Raw genomic sequence first — 21,197 nt, forward strand, 5'->3', positions numbered from 1 at the left:
AGGGTTCAGGTTACAAAGAGGTACACGGGGTCCCCGCGGAGAACGACTTTGTTTTGGGGGAAGCGGTGGCAGAAAGGGAGAACGAGCTCTTGCAGTTAAGAAAAAGGACAATTTCTGCCTCCCTGTCTTTTCTGCCCTGCCTGCAGCTGCGAGCAGAGAAAATTCTTTATGCCTGAGCGACCCCGAGGACGGCAGGGAGTTGAAAATTAATTTGCATTTCGAAATGCTGCAGCTGGAAGGGGAACAAACAGGAGAAAAAAATGCTGCTCGTGCTCTTACCCCTCCACCGTGCATTTTCCCCTCTCAATTTAGTAGTAAACATAATTGATCTAAACAGAAAAAGCGAGTGTGCGGTCCAAATGGGAGTGTATTTTTAATATCTTTATTGGGTTTGTGGGTGTTTTGTATTAAAAATAAAATAAACAGCCCCAGAGAATTAGGTGGATTCAGCCTGGGGGGTTCCAAAACCTCCAGGCTCTGGTCCATGTTAGGATGGTGCTACTGGAGCTCCTCAAGTGTGAAAATCCCCCAGGGTGGACATTCCCCCAGCACAGAGGGTGTCCTTCATCTCCCAGGACCTGACAGACGTGGTTTTCTCCCTTCCTGGCTTGATGCAACACGGGGAGGTTCAGGCTGGATATTAGGAACAATTTTGTCACTGAAAGGGTTCTCAGCCATTGGAATGGGCTGCCCAGGGAGGTGGTTGAGGCCCCATCCCTGGAGGTGTTCAAAAGAGGGGTTGATGTAGTGCTGGGAGGTCTGGTTTAGTGATGATGCTCCTTGTTTGTTGTGTGGGTGTCTATTTTTGTCAGTGAGGTTGACGGTTGGACAAGATGATCTTGAAGGTCCCTTCCAACCTAGAAGATTCTGTGATTCTGGGATTTACGTTTCTCAGGTTTGAACTTTGCACTTTGGTTTTTACACAGTTCCTGGGTTAAAAAAAAAAAAAGAGGGCAGCCTTACAAAGCAGAGCAGGGTGCCAGAGGCCAGGATCTGCTCCCAGGTGAGCTCCTGCTTTATGGTCCCTCTGCCATTTGTGCACTTCTCCAAAGTGCAAAAGTCACACTTGAAATAAAAACCTTGGGCGTTGCCAGGAAATAGTGCAGTTTGTGATAGTGGGCTTGGACTTTACTCAGGGGCACCATAAATGATTTTCACGTGGGTCCCTTGGGAACGGGGCCAAGGGCGTCTCGGAAGAAGTTTGCTGTTCACTTGGGCTTGTGCTTCTCCTTAGGAGCGAGCAAAAGTCCTTAGAGGTCTTCTGAAGTTTGAATTTTTGACTCCAAACATGTTGAAGAACAGGAGGTTATTGGAAACGTGGATTTACCAAGGGTAAATCGTGCTTGACCAATCTGATAGCCTTCTATGATGTTATAACTAGATGGCTGGATGAGGGGACAGCAGCAGATGTCATCTACCTTGACTTCAGCAAGGCTTTTGACACTGTCTCCTGTAACATCCTCATTAGGGAAGTGTGGGCTAGATGAGGGGGCAGTGAGGTGGGTTGAGAGCTGGCTGTGTGACAGGACTCAGAGGGTTGTGATTAATGAAGCAGAGTCAAGTTGGAGGCCTGTGACCAGTGGTGTCCCCCAGGGGTCAATACTCAGTCCAGTTTTGTACAACATATTCATCAGTGACCTGGCCGAGGGACAGAGTGTGTCCTCAGCAAGTTTGCTGATGATCCCAAACTGGGAGGGCTGGGTGACACTCCAGAGGGCTGTGCCACCATCCCGGGTGACCTGAACAGGCTGGAGAGCTGGGCAGAGGAGAACCTCATGAGGTTCAACAAGGGCAAGCGTAGGGTCCTGCACCTGGGGAGGAAGAACCCCAGGCACCAATAGAGGTTAGGGATGGACCTGCTGGAAAGCACTTCTGAGGAGAAGGATCTGGGGGTCCTGGTGGACAGTAAATTGTCCATGAGCCAGCAATGTGTCCTTGTGGCCAAGAGGCCAATGGGATCCTGGGCTGTGTAGGGAAGAGTGTGGCCAGCAGGTCAAGGGAGGTCATTCTGCCCCTCTGCTCTGCACTGGTGAGGCCACAACTGGAATCCTGCCTCCAGTTCTGGGCTCCCCAGTTCAAGAGGGACAGGGAACTGCTGGAGAGAGTCCAGCGAAGGGCAACAGAGATGATGGAGGGCTTGGAGCATCTCCCTGATGAGGAAAGGCTGAGAGAGCTGGGGCTCTTGAGCCTGGAGAAGAGAAGGCTGAGGGGAGACCTTCTCAATGCTGACAAGGATCTCAAGGGAGGGTTGAAGGAGGATGGAGCCGGACTCTTCTCAGTGGTTCCCAGGGACAGGACGAGGGGCAACGGGCACAAGCTGGACCAGGGGAAGTTCCACTCCAATGGGAGGAAGAACTTGTTTGGGGTGAGGGTGGCAGAGCCCTGGGACAGGCTGCCCAGGGAGGGTGTGGAGTCCCCTTCTCTGGAGATCTTCAAGCCCCACCTGGATGCTCCTGAGTGATGTGCTCTGGGCAACCCTGCTTTGGCAGGGGAGTTGGACTGGGGGATCTCTAGAAGCTCCCTTCCAACTCCAACAATTCCATGATTCCATGATCTGTTTTTCTGAACGTGCAGGGGATGGTGCCTATAAAGGGAGAGTCGCTGGTGGCAGGTACAGACCTGAGAAGGAGCTCTGTAACCTCTGTCCTGTGTTGGGTTTACACCTTTTGGGTGACTTTCACATGAGGTGGAGGGTTTCAGAAATGAGTAGTTTGAAATGAGGCTCCAGGAAGAAATTCCAGTCTGAATCATTACAGGTTTTTTCGTGTTGCTTTAGAAAATACTTGCGCATTTCTTTGCAAAGTGGAGCTAAAAACAGGAAGAATGATCAGGGTGAGGATGGATATTCATCCTTGGGTTCTGGCATAACCACGTGTTAATATGGTGAGGGAGACAGGATTTATTTGACCAATTTCAAATGTCTGGAAGTTGTCAGAGCCTCAGCTGGGCACAGAACCTTGGGAAAGGGGCTCATCCATGATAGGAACACGCCGGGTTGGGGTGTCCTCTGCAGGTCCCCATCCTTCCTCACGGCTGCTAAAGGCAGCCTGGGCAGTTAGTGAGCAACCTCCACCTAAATTTGGGACTGATTCTCTTAATTTATGTTCTTGTGGCTCAAAAACCACCCGGGATATGTGGTTCAGAGTGGGGCTTGGGATAGTTTATTCCATTTTCCTTCTTCATGCTGAGCCACAGGTTTAGATTTTAGAAAGTCCCAGCTCGTGCCACCCCTTTGCCTTTTTTGCTGTAATATTGTGAAAACGATGCTGCTGGAGGAGAGCTTGACAGGAGGCCCCGCTCCCCAGCCTGAACAAATAGTTCTGATTCCAGTAACGTACTAAGAAAACAACAAAAAAAAGAAAAATTAAACAAGCCTCCCCAAGCCCAGGGAGGGAACGTTACGAAAGATTAAAAAGGGGAAAAAAAATAAATAAATAAACCCGAGGTGCTAGGAAAGGAAATGTGCCTGATTTCAAGATGAATCAAAACGTTCTTCAGAATGAAAACCATCAAACTTCTGCTTCCTCTTAATCGCAAAGAATTAACCAGTTAACGAGCCCTGGGAGATGCAATAAACCTTTCAGACCAGCTGAGAGATGTTCAGGAATGAGCTGTAGCTGCTCTGGTGATGAAATGTGCTGGGTCCTTGTAGATGCACCCACGTTTTCTGGCCTTTTGTGCTTTATTCCCTGGAATTCCCTGTGATCTGAGAGCGGCGGGAGGGAGGGGATGGGTTTTGGAAGGGGAGGTGTGTGTGTGGTGCCGAGATCCTCACGGAGAGGTTGGTGTTTGAATGTAGGACCTGACAGTGGGTTTTAGTGGCTGCAGATGATTATTGCTCAGAAAAGGAACAAACCCAAAGTAGGAATGACTCCACTCTTGTTACAGGTGGGACTGGAACCAAGCCCGGTTGTTATAATTGCAGGAAACCACAGTAATTAATGAACATTATTAGAATTCTAGCATAGGTGCTGCTACATCCTAGGAGAAGAAATCCCCATCAGTTTCCTGCTGAGATGCCTTTCCGATTCCAATCTGGTAATTAGTTGGGATCTCAAAGCTGCAATCAGGATGTGAACACTGAGAGGTTGGTCTCTGCAGCAGGGGAGGGAGGGATTTGTGCCATGGGGATCGGTACCCAGAAAAGTCATCATTTAACATTTTTATCAATGATATAGACAGGGGGATTAAAGGCACCATCAGCAAGTTTGCGGACGACACCAAGCTGTGTGGTGGTGTCGATACACCAGAGGGATGGGATGTCATCCAAAAGGACCTGAACAGGCTGGAGAGGTGGGCCCAGGTGAACCTCATGAGGTTCAACAAGAGCAAATGCAAGGTTCTGCACCTGGGCCGGAACAATCCTCACCACCAATACAAACTAGGGGGTAAGGGATTGGAAAGCAGCCCTGAGGAAAGGGACTTGGGGGTGCTGGTGGAGGAGAAGCTGGACATGAGCAGGCAGTGGGCACTTGCAGCCCAGAAGGCCAATCCCATCCTGGGCTGCATCAAAAGCTGCGTTGCCAGCAGGTCCAGAGAGGGGATTCTGCCACTTGACTCTGCTCTGGTGAGACCTCACCTGGAGTGTTGTGTGCAGGTCTGGAGCCCTCAATAGAAGAAGGACATGGACCTGATGGAGAGGGTCCAGAGGAGGGCCACAAGGATGATCAGGGGGATGGAGCACCTCTGCTCCGAGGACAGGCTGAGGGAGCTGGGGTTGTTCAGCCTGGAGAAGAGGAGGCTCCGGGGAGACCTAATAGCAGCCTTCCAGTACCTGAAGGGAGCTACAGGAAGGCTGGGGAGAACCTGTTTAGAAAGGCCTGTAGGCCTGGGCAATTCTATGATTCTATGAAAAGTCACACCATGATGTCAGAAGCCACCGTAGGTGGTGGCCGTGGCACACGTCACACTCCCAAAATGAAGTACTTTTGGCTTTGCTGCCGTCCTCCCATTTCCTTCTGCTGGTAATAGACACTGTGCCCTGTGTATATGCATCTGTATAAATGTATATTTAGCTAAAAGGGCTGGGACTCAAAGGGGAGGATAATTGTCAGGTGTCAGCTTTGTTGAAAACTCTCGTCACCGCTCCAGCACAGGGTCTGCAGGTGTAATTATAGCCCCGCTTGAGTTGCAGTCACTGCTCCAACCATGCAGAATTCCCCCAAAATATCCCTGGTGCTGGCATGATATATTTAGCTTAAAGAACAGATCGTCCTGGTAACCAGATTAGGAAATGCGTAGAACAAACCTGATAGAATTTTTTCAGTGCATATTAATTATCCTAACGGTGCCCGAGATCTTCCATGACAAACAAGTACTTTGGGAAGTGCCTTGTTGGTGCCACATCCCTCACCTTCTCCCTCAACACGGTTCTCATTGTCACGACAGGTTCCTGCTCTGTACACACAGAGGAAGGGACCTCTGGAGATCATCCAGTCCAACCCCCTGCCAGAGCAGGTCCACCCAGAGCAGGTCCCACAGGAACGTGTCCAGGTGGGGTTTGAATGTCTCCAGAGAAGGAGACTCCACCACCTCCCTGGGCAGCCTCTGCCAGGGCTCTGCCACCCTCACAGCAAAGAAGTTCCTCCTCATGTTTAGGTGGAACTTCCTATGTTCAAGTTTGTGCCCATTTCCTCTTGTCCTGTCCCTGGGCACCACTGAAAAAAGAGTGGCCCCATCCTCCTGACACCCTCCCTTGAAGTATTTATAGGCATTGATCAGATCCCCCCTCAGCCTTTTCTTCTCCAGTCTAAGAAGACCCAAGTCATAGAATCGTGAAATCATCTAGGTTGGAAGGGACCTTCAAGATCATCTAGCCCAACCATCAACCTAACTCAGTCCCTCAGCCTCTCCTCATAAGGGAGATGCTCCAGGCCCCTCATCATCTCTGTAGCCTCTGCTGTCCCCTCTCCAGCAGTTCCCTGTCCTTCTGGAACTGGGGAGCCCAGAACTGGTCCCAGTGCTCCAGATGGGTCCCCAGGGCAGAGCAGAGGGGCAGGATGACTGTAAGTGCCCGGTAGCACAATCCCAGAGTCTCTCTGATTTAATTTGAGGTGCCACGTGGATTCACAGGTTTTGTTCTCGGAGCAGATGTGCCCTCGGGCTGAGGCTGCACCAGCTGATTTTCAGGGAACCACTTAAAATGAGTCTTTTCTCTGGCTGGGCCAGTGTTTGGGGAGAAAAAAGAGCCGTGAAGGGCTGGGGAGGGGAGGGCTCAGAGCATCCGGGTTCAGCAGGGCTGGGACCTGACTGGCAGATGGCATTTGCTGCTCGATATAAGGGGATTTGCCACGTCACGCCTTGGGATTCTGTGTCACGTGGCAAATTGATCAGAGCTGGCACCTACTGCAAGAATAAACCTCCATCAGCATGGAGAGGTTGCAGAGGAACCTACCAGGACCTGAGCGTTTTCCCTGAAGATTTGCTGATGCTCAAAACAGCTCAATCCTTATTTTCCTTCTGTGTCCAGGCCAGTTGTAACTCCCCTTTATAAATAAAGTCGTTTGCTCCTCCTTAAGCTCACGGGGAGCTCCAGCAGTGAGGCTGAGAAGTGAACTGGAAGGAATCGGTCGGTGAAGCGGCTTGAATATTAACTTGACACCTAATTATATCCTCTGGGCTTATTTTTTTCCATCCTGTCACAGCCCGGTCTGTCTGCAGTTCCTGGGAGTGCGGGGTGTTGTGTAGCTCTCTGCATCCCCTCACGCTCCGGTAGGCATCGGGGATGGATTTATCAGTTGTAAAATCTCTCCTGGCCCTGGTGCAGAAAGTAGCATCTCCTTAATGGTTGTGTTTGCTTAAACCAAGCAGTGTGGGTTAATCCTGTATAGATTGGAAAACAAAGGAAGTCTTTGGGCAAAGAGAGTGCATTTGCTCAATTTTATAGCTCTTCTGGAATGGAATTTAACACTGGAGTTGTTGTGGGAGATGTGATGGGACCTGCACGGTCTCTGCTTGACCAGAATTGCCTTTTTTTTGACCCTATTCATATCCTGGTATTTCTTTAAAGTGAAGACCAGTCTCTACACCAACTCCTAAAGTTACATTTCTTACAGGCTTTCACCTCTAAGGAAGAAGTAAAGCAACAGCCCAGCTGGGCTCAGTTCATGGCATCTGAAGAGCACAATCTGATCTAGGACTCCTCAATTAACCAACCCCACTGTTCTTCAGTCCCCCAGGTCCTCAAGAGCTGCACGGAGTTCATCGAGAAGCACGGCATCGTGGATGGGATCTACCGGCTGTCGGGGATCGCCTCCAACATCCAGAAGCTGCGGTGAGAGCCCGGGATGGATGAGGGACACACGGGGTCCCAAGGTGCTCTGTGCCCCGTGGGTGGCACCCTAGGATTGTCACCATGAGGAGCAACACCCAGTTGTTCAGTAGTCCTGCCCTTCGGTCCCACCAACCCCCTGCAGCGCTCCAGGCTGGGGGCAGAGGGGCTGGAGCTGCCTGGCAGAAAAGGACCTGGGGGTGTTGGTGGACAGTCGGCTGAACAGGAGCCAGCAGTGTGCCCAGGTGGCCAAGAAGGCCACCAGCATCCTGGCCTGTGTCAGGAACAGTGTGGGGAGTAGGGCCCGAGAGGTGATTGTCCCCCTGTACTGGGCACTGGTGAGGCCTCACCTTGAGTGCTGTGTCCAGTTTTGGGCCCCCTACCATAAAAAAGACATTGAGGTGCTGGAGCGGGTCCAGAGAAGGGCGACAAAGCTGGTGAAGGGTCTGGAGAATAAGTCTTATGAGGAGAGGCTGAGGGAGCTGGGGGTGTTCAGCCTGGAGAAGAGGAGGCTGAGGGGAGACCTTAATATTAGGAACAATTTTTTCACTGAAAGGGTTCTCAGCCATTGGAATGGGCTGCCCAGGGAGGTGGTTGAGGCCCCATCCCTGGAGGTGTTCAAAAGCCGGGTTGATGTAGTGCTGGGAGGTCTGGTTTAGTGATGATGCTCCTTGTTTGTTGTGTGGGTGTCTATTTTTGTCAGTCAGGTTGACGGTTGGACAAGATGATCTTTGAGGTCCCTTCCAACCTAGAAGATTCTGTGATTCTGTAATAGACTTCATTTTGGAGGAGGTTTTCCTTCTGGAGAGGGTATCGGAAGGCTCTGGGATCACGGTGTCACTGAGCTGTCACATCTCATTCCCGTTTCTTCTTGCTCCCGGAGCCCTTCGGAGCAGCTGATCTTTCTCCTTGTTGCTCTGGACTCCTGGGTCATTAGCAATTAATTGGTAACAGGCAAAGAACACTTGTGTTGGGCTCGGGGGGGTGGGATTGCTGTGCTGAGCCCTGCAGGGACGGGCGAGGTGGGTGTCCTCCCCCATCAGGAGCTGGTCCCATCACCTTGAATGGTCTTGATCCTTTTGTGAAGCTGTTTTTCTTCCCCCTGTCACTTGCTGTGCATTTCTCTGCTGCAAAGGGCCTGAGAGAACCTAGTGGGATGTGACTAATCCCAGTGTTGATCCTGAGCCCTCCCAGAGGCAGGAGAAGGGGATTTTCCATACGAAGGATATCCTTTTTGTACCAGCGATTCCCAAGCTCAATGGACACGTTTGAGCCGGTCCAGTCACTGCACAAACCCTTGTATGGACGGGCTTATTCTGGTTCAGCTTAATCCTGTTTCCCATCACAGCAAGTTCTGTTTAAAAAGCTCCAAGGTTTTGATACGCAGGCTCCAAAGGCTCCAATTGTAGCTGTTGCCCACAGCAGTCTCGGCTGAATAAAATCTTTGCCCTTGCTTCGGTTACATCCCTTTAATTCCCCACCTTGACTTGTGCCAGACCATCTTTCTCATCGCTGCCCTGGTCCATTTTTTCCCTTTGTGTTGCCAAGACCATCTTCTCCTTCGTTGTTTTCCAAAGGTGCTTTAAAAATGGTTTTCTGAACCCTTAATGATGGCATAATTCCCTGGTACAGTCCATTTGATGAAGTGACAGCCTATTTTTCAATTTTCGGAGATGTTCCAAAGACAAAAGGAGGGGAGTGCGTGGCATAACTTGGAGGCAGTGTCCCTGTTGTTCATCTAAATGACTACAGATTTTCCTAAGTGTTTGATTAATGTAGGACACGTTGCATTGTGTAGTTTCCAGCTCCATAAACACATCGTTAGGGCTTTGTTTCAAAAGCTAGAGCTGCAGCATCCTTATAAATGAGTAACTGTTCTTAAGTTTCACATAGAAAAATTGGATCCCCCAAGATTTAAAGGGCTTTTTGGTCGGAGAGAAAGTTGGAGGTTTTATTCCACGTGGGAGATGATTGACTCCAGGCCAGAGGTTGGCTCTTTGCAGTAACAGCAAAGCAGAGCCAGCGCTGAGTTGGTTTGTGCATCCCTGGCTTCTGGCTCTGGCTTTTAGAAGAATTGAAGTTGTATTTATTCTTCTACTAACAAAATCTTCCATCGGAGCCAAGGAAATAACGTGTAGTTCTCGAAACCAGCAGCGTAGAGGGCAAAAAGGATAAATGTAGCAGGGCTTCCCCTTCTTCACTCCAGGGAGGTCTCTGATTTATTCCTGGGAAAATGCCCTGGGGTACCAGGAGGGATGGAGGGAATTTCAGCCCAGGCTGAGTGTATCTTCATGGGGTAGAGGTCATTGTCTTCCCCTGATCTCCCTTCTGAGATCTCCCTTTTCCACCACTTGGCTCCACGGGAGATAAGTTTCTGTCCCAGCAATGAGTAAGGGATGAGTCAGATGGTGCCTGTGGGACTGACCACCGAGGATTGTGGTGAGGAGGAGTCCATCAGTTGGGCAGAACAGAGCCCTTCGTGTCTCCTTCTGTGCTGTCTTTGGGATGAGGAGCTGGGCTGGACTCTTCACCCTCTTGTCTGAAGGAGCAGAGACCTTTTCTCCCCCCACTTTCCATGGTGCAGTGTCTCAGGCTCTCCTCCCTGGTCCCATAAAGGATGTGAAGGTTCCCCATGCACCACATGCCTTGGACATGGGTCCAAGAGAGATCCCAGCTCAGTCTTTGGCATATTTTATCTTGGTGTTGCCACCAAGCTGGGGTGTTGCCGTGGCTGCAGTGCAGCCAGGAGGGCTCCCCATGGTGACAATCAGCCATTTTTGCTTTACAACTTCAAAACTCTTGTAGGGAAAGGGAGTTTCAGCTGAAGCCACCGTGTTCCTGCAGCTCCTGGTCACCGTGCTGGTCCCTGCAAACCTCTCCTGCTAATTTGAACCAGCACTTTCCACGCTCTTTCCAGCCCTCGACCCTCTGAGCTCAGCTTTTCTTTCATAAATGGTTGTGATTTTGGTTTTTCTTGCTCTTTGCAAAACCAAGGAGAACACTCAGGGCTTTTCTTCATGTGGTTTCTGGCTCTTTTCACCCCGGAGTGGGGGCTGCTCAGCTCATCCCTCTTCTCCCCATGGAATTTCTGCAGAGGCTGGTTTCCATGGCGCTGCTTTATCACTCCCATTTCCAGGGCTTTGAAATGCAAAGGGACAGCAGCTCCAATTCCAACCTTCTCCAATTCCAACCTTCTCCAATTCCAACCTTCACCTCCGGGCAGCCCTTGGGAGGTAAATCTTCTAATTGTCTCCATGGTCTTGGAAGACATTCTCTCAAGGCTTTGTGAAAGGCCCTCTTGCAGCAGAAGGCGCTGCAGACCAGCCATCAGTTGTAAAACTAACTGAAAATGCCCTTTTTTTTAAAAAAAAAAGTCTCATTTTGGAAAAATCCAGTCTAGCAGCACCACAGCCATGGGTCGTGTGGCTTTGGTGACTAAGTGTTTATTTTTTCCTGTAAATCAGGAAGCCCTTGCTTTTCTCGACTGTAATTTGTGCTGGGTTTTATTTTCATCCCCCTCCTCCCCCTTTCCCAACCCCTTTACCCATTTTTTATTTATTTTATTTTTCTCTTCTCATTTCCAGCCACGAGTTTGACTCCGAGCAGATTCCTGACTTGACAAAGGATATTTACATCCAGGACATTCACTGCGTGGGCTCCCTCTGCAAACTCTACTTCCGCGAGCTCCCGAACCCTCTGCTGACCTACCAGCTCTACGAGAAGTTCTCCGTAAGTAGGAGGCAACACCTTTCTCTTCCCACTTCAGTGTGACCATGGCTTCACCTCCGCAGGTAGAACAGAGAAATGCTGAAATACAGCTTCTGAACTCATCTTCCACACTCCTTTTTTTGGTCTTAATTCTCCTTAAGTTGAGGTTTTTAAAGAGATCACAAGGGTGTATCTCCAAAATGACCAGCCCAACACACGAGCTCCCTCCGCACCACGTTCCTGGAGTGGTGGTGGGGTCTCCTCCTTTGGAGATGTTCCAAACCACTCCTGCCTTCCTTCATCCCCCAGGCCACACCGTGTCTATTCCACTTCTGGGCCCCAGTAGAAGGTTTTGGGGACACTAAAAACACTTTGCCTGAATTCCCCTGTCGGTCACCATTCCCCAATGACTTCTCCAGCAGGAGTGGGATTAGAAGCAGCTGCTACTTGGAGCTGAACACCCTTTGTAAGGAATTCATTGTACAATTAAGCTATAAAGCGGCCCAAATCTTGATGTAAGTGGCCTTTGTCACATTATCCATGTGTCCCCAAAAGACAGATGCTTCTCCGAAGGTAGAAAAGAGCGACAAAACCCATCTCCCTACTGAAGAAGAGCACTTTGGCCACGTGGGTCATAGACTCATAGAATCATAGAATTGCCCAGTTCTCTGAAGGTAGAGAAGAGTGACAAAACCCACCTCCCTACTGAAGAAGAGCACTTTGGCCATGGAATCATAGAATCATAGAATTGCCCAGGCCGGAAGGGACCTCCAAAGGCCATCTAGTCCCACCCCCCCGCAGTCAGCAGGGACACCCCCAACTAGACCAGGTTGCCCAGGGCCTCCTCGAGCCTCTCCTTGAATATCTCCAGGGAAGGGGCCTCAACCACCTCCCTGGGCAACCTGTTCCAGTGCTCCACCACCCTCCCAGTGAAGAACCCTCTCCTCATCTCCAGTCTAAATCTGTTCCCCTCCAGCTTGAAGCCATTGCCCCTCGTCCTGTCACTGCAGGCCTTTCTAAACAGGTTCTCCCCACCCTTCCTGTAGGCCCCCCTCAGGTACTGGAAGGCTGCTATTAGGTCTCCCCGGAGCCTCCTCTTCTCCAGGCTGAACAACCCCAGCTCCCTCAGCCTGTCCTCGGAGCAGAGGTGCTCCATCCCCCTGATCATCCTTGTGGCCCTCCTCTGGACCCTCTCCATCAGGTCCATGTCCTTCTTCTATTGAGGGCTCCAGACCTGCACACAAGACTCCAGGTGAGGTCTCACCAGAGCAGAGTCAAGTGGCAGAATCCCCTCTCTGGACCTGCTGGCAACGCAGCTTTTGATGCAGCCCAGGGTCAGGGTCAGGCTGCTGGGGGAGGGAACTGGTCTTTTTCGTGGTTAAATCCTTCCTGCCTCCTTCCAGGACGCTGTTTCTGCTGCTACGGATGAGGAACGGCTGGTTAAAATCCACGACGTGATCCAGCAGCTGCCCCCCCCTCACTACAGGTCAGTGTCCCCTCCTCCCAAAACCAGGGTGATTCTGACCACCCCGTGCCTTCGGGTAGTGAAATGGTTTAGCTGTAAAGTTGATTTATATTTTAATTAGCTCCTTCCCAGACAGAGACTCTGCATAGTCCTGTTTGACTGCCTTGGCCATTAGAGGTAGGAGACAACTCAGGAGGGCAGGAGTGACCAATGTCACCAAGGCAGTAGTTTTATTCCAGGTGTCACAATACTGTCACATTTTAAAAAGTGAAATGTAGCCCCAAAAATTGCTTCCTGCCATCAGTTTAGTTTGGTGACATGGATTTTGTCTCTAATTCCTACCCCCCCCCCAACCCCAGCAATATCGTAACCAACAAATTATAACATAACATTATATTCTGGTGGAATAACTCAATATAATACGGTGATTAGAAATCACCAGCTTGTTAGGCTAATTAGTCAAACTAATTGGTATTAATAAGTGATTTTTTGTTATATGGTAATGAGTCACGACTAAGTGTAATAACATCAGGGGTCTTTAATATTAAAAAATTATGGCAGGGGTGGTAAAAAGGCATCTAAAAAGTCTGGTGAGTGGTGTTAATAGCTAAATATAACACTGTGTGTTAATGAGTCTTTAAATAGTATTAATAACTAATTATTGTAATGGTGGATGGTAACTGGTCTTCACCAATGTATCGTGATTGGTATAAATGGCTAATTGCAAAGTATGTGTGATATATGGTAATGAGTCACGACTAAGTATAATAACGTCAGGGGTCTTTAATATTAAAAAATTATGGCAGGGATGGTAAAAAGGCATCTAAAAAGTCTGGTGAGTGGTGTTAATAGCTAAATATAATACTGTGCATTAATGAGTCTTTAAATAGTATTAATAACTAATTATTGTAATGGTGGATGGTAACTGGTCTTCACCAATGTATCGTGATTGGTATAAATGGCTAATTGCAAAGTATGTTGAAAGTTATTTAAATATCAATACCTATTGTAATTAGCTGGACCACTTATGATGCTGTATCCTGAGTGGGTTAGACACCCATTTATGATGTATGCAGAGGGCTATTTGGCTAACTATAGCTAATTGTAATACATTATGATAATCAGCAATTGGCATATTAATTTATTATTGTAATATTATTATTGTATGTTAATTTTCAGAACAAGGCATGTTTCATTATGGTTAGGTTATTTGGCTAATGGTAGCTAATTGTAATACTTTATGATAATCAGCAATTGGCATATTAATTTATTATTGTAATATTATTATTGTATGTTAATTTTCAGAACAAGGCATGTTTCTGTACCCTGCATGGTACAGACAGCCAGTTGTAACACATGAAGACAGTCATTTGGATACTGATAACTATTTATAATACTGATAACTAATAAATATTTAAATTTTAATTATCATAATGTATGGTGATTAGCTAGACAGTGCAATGGTGAATCTGAGTGGTATAAATAACTCATATGTTATTTGAATATCAATAACTTATTATATGATCATTAGCTTTAACTAATTATAATGGTTGACTAATGTGATTTAAGTTAAGTTATACTTGCTATTTAAATAACAAGTGATTAGCATAATAGCTGATACTTTGCATTAACTAATTGTAATATTTTATGTTAGATAAGGGGGGCAGGGCCTTGCAGAGGACCTTTTCAAAAATCGACTATCACTCTCCTTCATCAGTTTTTTCTGGCACATTCCACCTTGTCCCTCAAACCACTTGTATTTTATGGGGGGGGACACACACTGATGTGGGACTTAGTCCTAGACCCAGGGCAGGGGAGATAAGATGGAAATGCCATCACTGCCCGGGGCTGCTGCTCCCCTCAGCCCTGGTTTGCTTGGAAAAAGGGGAAAAAAAACCCAAAAAACCACTTTATTTTTCTGCTACTCCGTGCTGAGAAGCTCCGTGCAGGTAAGGGGCAGGGTGCTGGAGGTGGCCCCTTTTATTTCCAGCCAGAACCACCCAGCTTTGTGTCAGGCCCTTGTCCAGTTGTGGAATTTTGATCCCCAAAACCCCCCCATTTGCTCCCCCCCCTCAAAATAGCAGTGAGACAGAGCCAGGGCTGCTGCCAAGCAACGGCACCGAGGAGGAGACAGCAGCATTTTCATAACACCTTGTGCTCCCTCCTCCTCACGGGTGGCAGCAGTGTTTAATATAAAAAAAAATATACTTTTTTTTTTTTTAATGTGATCAGAAGCCTCTGAATTTTAACCTTGTATCTGCCTTAAATACTTGTATCTGCCAACAGAAGCCTCTGAAGTTTAACCTTGTGTCTGCCTTAAATACATGTATCTGCCTTAAATACATGTATTTACCTTAAATACACGTATCTGCCTTATATACATGTAGGAAACTGGTAGCTGCTAATTTCTTAAGAAAAACTCATACAATTTGGTGGTTTGCTGCCTATGTATCTGCCTTATATACATGTAAGAACCTTACAGCTGGTAATTTCTTAAGTAAAACTCATACAATTTGGTGGTTTGCTGCCTAAATAAATACTCCCCCCTGACCCAAATTAACATTCCCCATCACTGAAGTGCAAGGTGGGGGGTTTTTTTGCTCAGCCATGTGATGAACATCCAAAGGCTCTGATCCCACTGTGCTGGTGGCACCAAGACATTCCCATCCCTTGGCCCTTTGCTGAGAGCAGAGGCTTTGGCCACCTCCTCATCAGGAGAGACTCCTGATTTGCTAAAATTGGGGTTTTTTTGCTAATTTTTTGCTAATTGTTTGCTAAAATTGCTTTACTTGGGGTACATAGTTCAACGTTTCTTGCTCGGAGCTGTCAAAGCCAAAGGAACTAATGAGGGGGGGGTTGTTGTGTAAATCACACTCCTTGGTGCTCAATGTTTGCCTCTCTCCTGTTTTCCAGGACCCTGGAGTTCCTAATGAGACACTTAGCTCGTCTTGCTGATTACTGCTCCATCACAAACATGCACACCAAGAACTTAGCAATCGTCTGGGCTCCAAACCTCCTAAGGTAAAGTACTCTTTGGGTTTTTTTTACCCCCGTTTCAATACAAGATAAGTTTTTATATTGATTAAAAACAGGCGGGTACCTGTTCTCCAGAAAATCATAGAACGTTCAGCAGGTTGAGAAAGATCTTCCATCCAATGTGCTTCCTTCTCCTGTAAAATTTCTAAGGGGAAGTCAGTCTTGAGTCCTCCAGCCCTAGTGATGTGAAACAGCCCCCCCTGTTACCTGGGGGGACACCCAGAAGGGACACCCCACTCTTATTGTGTCTCACCACAACTATTGTGTCTCACAACAACTATTGTGTCTCACAACAACTATTGTGTCTCACAACAACTCTGTTCTGCTGACTGCAGGTTCAACAGGGAAAAGTGTAGGATCCTGCACCTGGGGAAGAAAAATGTCAGGTACCAGTACAGGTTAGGGGTGGACCTGCTGGAGGCAACTTCTGAAGAGAAAGATCTAGGGGTCCTGGTGGACAGTAAAATGACAATGAGCAAACAGTGTGCTCTTGTGGCCAAGAGGCCAATGGTATCTTGGGTTGCATAGGGAAGAGTGTGGCCAGCAGGTCAAGGGAGGTCATTCTCCCCCTCTGCTCTGCACTGGGGAGGCCACAACTGGAATCCTGCCTCCAGTTCTGGGCTCCCCAGTTCAAGAGGGACAGGGAACTACTGGAAAGAGTCCAGCGAAGGGCAACAGAGATGATTCAAGGATTGGAGCATCTCCCTTATGAAGAAAGACTGAGAGAGCTGGGACTCTTTAGTCTGGAGAAGAGAAGGCTGAGGGTAGACCTTATCAATGCCTACAAGTATCTCAAGGGAGGGTTGAAGGAGGAGGGAACCAGACTCTTCTCAGTGGTTCCCAGTGAGAGGACGAGGGGCAACGGGCACAAGTTGGAACATAAGAGGTTCCACTCAAATATGAGGAGAAACTTCTTCACAGTGAGGGTGCCAGAGCCCTGGGACAGGCTGCCCAGGGAGGGTGTGGAGTCCCCTTCCTTGGAGATTTTCAAGCCCCACCTGGATGCTCCTGAGTAACATGCTCTGACAAGCTCTAGGCAATCCTGCTTCAGCAGGGCAGTTGGACTAGATGATCTCTATGGTCCCTTCCAACTCTAAAAAATTCAGTGAAATTCAGTGAAATTGATTCCCCCCCCCACCCCTCTTTTCTAGATTTTTCTAGAATTTCTGCAGCATTTCCCCGCTCCTGGCTGGATGAGACCACCGTGTCCTTGATCAGCCAGGAGAATTTGTGCAGTGGCATCACTAATTTCCCATTGCATAAGTCTTCAGAGTCTAATTTGAAAGCTTTTGGCTGCAAAAATGCAATCCGATGGATGTGAGCTTTGATAAATCTGTCCCCGAAAATTTGGTTTGAATGTGCTTAATAAGGTAGTTTAAAAAGCAGTGATGTCATTTTAAATTTCTGCTTCAGAAGATATAAAAAACCAACCAAACCCTGACCTCTTGTGTTGATTTTTGGACTGTTTTTGTTACTGACCTGAGAAATGTGAGTCACAGACCCCGCTGGGTGCAGCTGGGGAGGGGGAGCTCCTTTCTCCTTCCTGGGGTTTCACCCACAAACACTTGAACCCTCTCTGGTTTGAGGTCCCTGTTGTGGCTCCTGGGGACCTAACAAAGAGCCCCCCACTTTGTGTACGCAATTAATTAACCTGAATCCAGACCTGCCACCTTCTTCTCCCTCTAGACCCGGCGTTCCTCTTGCAGTAAGACTCAAACCTGAACCCAAAACCTGGATGTAAATAAATCACCAGTCAGTATGATCGTTTGCATAATGCTTTGATGAGATTTACAGAATCACAGAATGGTTTGAGTTGGAAGGGACCTGAAAGATCATCGAGTTCCAACCCCCCTGCCCTGGGCAGGGACACCTCCCACCAGCCCAGGTTGCTCCAAGCCCCATCCAGCCTGGCCTTGAACCCCTCCAGTTAAGATTAAGATTTAATAAATTAAGATTTAATCTCTTAATTGCTCTAAAGTCTTGCTTCCTGAGCAGCTGGGCACAAGAGCTCTGCACCCGTTGAAGCCTTACCCTACAGGAGCGTGTCTTCCCATCATCTTCTGGCTCTTCCCATCATCTTCTGGCTCTTCCCATCTCATCTCCTCTGCCTTTTCCTCAGGTCGAAGCAGATTGAGTCCGCCTGCTTCAGCGGCACGGCCGCCTTCATGGAGGTGCGCATCCAGTCGGTGGTGGTGGAATTCATCTTGAACCACGTGGACGTGCTCTTCAGCTCCAAACTCAGCTCGGTCATACGCGATGGAGCAGGTGAGTGTCTTCTCCACTGGCTTTGCCTTCATCACCTAAAAAGGTACCAGGCGCTTAATGGGTATCTGAGCCTTCCCCAGGACATTTAAAATATGCTTTTACTGTAACTTAGAGGATGGATTTCCAAGGTTATGATGTCAGAACTATAGCCTGGTTTTAGAAATTGCTGTCAGGACCTGTCTTGGAAGCCAAGGGTGCTCTACAGAAGTGCACACCTTAATGTTTGGCTGCTACTTTTGTGCCCTAACTCCAAGAAATTGTAAGGAATCTCTTAAATCTTAGTCTCCCTGGCTCCATCCCCTTCTTTTTAAAGCCAACATTGTTGATGCTTCTGCCTATGTATCCATTTGAGCCATCCTGTCGTGTCTGCCCTCGTCAGGACCTCACAGCACAAATAGAAGTGCAGTGATTTAATGACAGCTCTCTGCACCCAGCGATGGTGACGCTGAGCAACTGAGTCCTGCTCTTAATGAGGAGCATGTTGCCATCTGCTGTCCTGGTTATCTCTTCCCTGCAGTCCCTGGGGGTTAATTAGCAGGGCCCTCCAGCCACAGGGCTCGGTCTGCACCGGCCCTTCTGGGCTGGTTTGTGGCTTTAGGATGAGGAACGAACTGCGACACGTTTGTGCCCAACCCTGGAGCACCCGAAACATCACTCAGCTTTGGAACCTACACATTCCCTTGAGTAAATGCTAAGACCTAAGACCTAAGACCTTTACCTGTTGCATTGAACCTGAGCAGAGCTGCAGCAGGAGGGAGGTTCACTCTGTACATTAGATCCACAGACGTGGACACCACGAGCTCTTCTTCCTCCTCAGCAGCATTAAGTGTGCACCATCTGCCTCTATAACCTTCCCCTCCTGTGAAGTTTCCATCACCTCTGGAGCACAGAGGGCTGCTTTTCCAAAATATTTGCTGCTCCCCACTTCTAACCAAGCCCTGCCTCTGCCTGGGAGAGCAGAGCTGCTCCCAGCCCAGCTTTTGGAAGGCAGGCTGAAGTCAGCAGGACCAGAGGTGAGCTTGGCTGAGCAGGGAGAGCCCCGAGCAGGCTGGGCTCTGCCAGGGGCAGATAAATACTCTCCGAGTGGGAGCCAAATGATTATCCAGGCTTAGAATGGACCGTGTAAATTCAGCTAATTGTTTAATGACTTGGTCATTCGCATTCAGCGCGCTCTGACACAAAACTGGCAGGGAGAAGGGTCGGGCTGTTTCACAGCCAAGTGCAGGAGTTCTCAGCTACAGCAAGGCAGCATCTTCTTCAGGGCTTCCTATTCAGCCTGGAGAAGAGGACACTGAGGGGAGACCTTATTGCTCTCTCCAACTCCCTGAAAGGAGGGTGTAGAGAGATGGGGGTCGGTCTCTTTTCTCCCAAGTCACAGGCGACAGGACGAGAGGAAATGGCCTCAAGTTGCCCCAGGGGAGGTTCAGGCTGGATATTAGGAACAATTTTTTCACTGAAAGGGTTCTCAGCCATTGGAATGGGCTGCCCAGGGAGGGGGTTGAGGCCCCATCCCTGGAGGTGTTCAAAAGCCGGGTTGATGTAGTGCTGGGAGGTCTGGTTTAGTGATGATGCTCCTTGTTTGTTGTGTGGGTGTCTATTTTTGTCAGTGAGGTTGATGGTTGGACAAGATGATCTTTAAGGTCCTTTCCAACCTAGAAGATTCTGGGATTCCAGGAGCTTCTGGTTTTGAGCATGGCTTCTTGCCCATACCCCTGGTAAGAGGTGGAGGTGGTATTCCCAAGTGGACATGGTATTCCCAAGTGGACGTGGTATTCCCAAGCCTCTTTAAGCCATTCCAGGTGAGGCTGGAACCCAAACCTCACCTGGGACAGCACTTAGGGCTGACAAGCACACAGGAGACTGTGCTGTGATGCTGAAGGGGGAGTAGGAATGGAACCAGGCAGGACGTTGATGTGATGACAGCCCTTAACTCACGTGAGAATAACCACAGAAATACTTTGACTGTAAGAATTGGCAAATGAGAGGCAGTTGCTCTTACAACAAGCCCCTCTGGAGCAGCTTCTGCCCTGCAAACTGGCTTAGCAGAGCCCAGCAGCAGGAGGCAGAGTCAGCTTCTCCTGCAAAAACTTACGTGTTCATCTCCAAAACCAAGCACAAGCCGTAAAAAGGCGCTAAATTCTGTTTATTCTGTCCATCTGCACCTGAGTTTGTAGCAACTTCGGTCCTGTTGTACCTGGAAATGACTAACCCAAGCTTTAGAAAAACAGAAACCATCACTTCCTTAACAGAGCTTTGCATATAGATGACACTAAAGTATTTCAGTAAAGGTTTCACCCAAGCTGCTTCCCTCTCTCTTTTTTTTTTTCTTTTTAAAACACACTAAGCTGCTCTCGTAATGGAGGAATTTTTTTTTGCCATAAACATTCCTCTGCCAGAAGGGTGATTTCAGCCCCATCTCCCAGTGGCTGGGATAACAAAGGTTTAGAAAAACACGGCACCTCCCTAAACACACAGACCCAGAGCTCACATCTCCACGCTGCTGCTTTCTCATTCTCCCTGTTTTCTGTGGTTTTTTCCCTCCCAGGGCACAGCTCGTTATCGCGGCCCAAGTCCCTGCTGGTGTCCTCCCCTTCCACGAAGCTGCTGACCCTGGAGGAGGCTCAGGCACGGACCCAAGCCCAGATCAACTCCCCCATCGTGGCAGACAGCAAGTACATCGAAGTGGGGGAAGGCCCTGCAGCTTTACAGGGGAAATTCCACACCGTCATCGACTTCCCAGCCGAAAGGTAGGGACCAGTTTCCTTTCCAGCATCTCTCATCACTGGGATTGGTTGGGTTTTTTTTTTTTGATTGCAGGAAAAACTTGCTGATACTGACTTGCACTGGTTGTACATAAAGTATCATGGTCGTTTTTCCACCTGCTTTGGAGTCTGAGGAGTCAGTTTTCAGCCACTCTCTGGCTGCTTCTGCACCACTCCCTCCCCCTGAGCAGGGCTGACATTAAATACATAAAACCACGTTGTGTGTGATGCCCAGAGCTGCCTGGACTAGTCACACACACAGAAACATAAACAGGGTGAGCACCTGGAAACATTGGGGTTTTCCAGATTTCAGGACTAATTAATGAATTGCCTGTAACCAATCCAGATTCATAGAATGGTTTGGGTTGGAAGGGACCTCAAAGATCATCGAGTTCCAACCCCCCTGCCCTGGGCAGGGACACCTCCCACTAGAGCAGGTTGCTCCAAGCCCCATCCAGCCTGGCCTTGAACCCCTCCAGGGATGGGGCATCCACAGCTTCTCTGGGCAACCTGTTCCAGTGTCTCACCACCCTCAGAGTAAAAAAGTTCTTCCTGAGATCTAATCTGAATCTTTTTTCTTCCAATTTAAAACGGTTTCCCCTTGTCCTATCATTACCCTTCCTGGCAAAGAGTCCCTCCCCAGCTCTTCTATAGGCACCCTTCAGGTACTGGAAGGCCGCTATAAGGTCTC

At 48.6% G+C, this 21,197-nt stretch overlaps 1 protein-coding gene across 5 annotated transcripts in view; it reads left to right on the forward strand.

The window, feature by feature from the left end:
* The window catches only part of ARHGAP32 (Rho GTPase activating protein 32), a 329,747-nt gene that overhangs the window by 297,170 nt on the left and 11,380 nt on the right, over positions 1-21,197 (forward strand). For all 5 annotated transcript variants that reach the window (XM_014961083.1, XM_014961081.1, XM_014961082.1 and 2 more), the window contains 6 exons: positions 7,171-7,273; positions 10,855-10,999; positions 12,382-12,464; positions 15,357-15,464; positions 17,599-17,744; positions 20,290-20,491. In XM_014961083.1, the coding sequence (XP_014816569.1) occupies positions 7,171-7,273; positions 10,855-10,999; positions 12,382-12,464; positions 15,357-15,464; positions 17,599-17,744; positions 20,290-20,491 (787 nt within the window). The remainder of the gene's footprint in view (positions 1-7,170; positions 7,274-10,854; positions 11,000-12,381; positions 12,465-15,356; positions 15,465-17,598; positions 17,745-20,289; positions 20,492-21,197) is intronic.

The sequence above is a fragment of the Calidris pugnax genome, unplaced genomic scaffold (genome assembly GCF_001431845.1).
Source record: "Calidris pugnax isolate Ruff unplaced genomic scaffold, ASM143184v1 scaffold269, whole genome shotgun sequence".
In the NCBI taxonomy this organism is placed as follows: domain Eukaryota; kingdom Metazoa; phylum Chordata; class Aves; order Charadriiformes; family Scolopacidae; genus Calidris; species Calidris pugnax.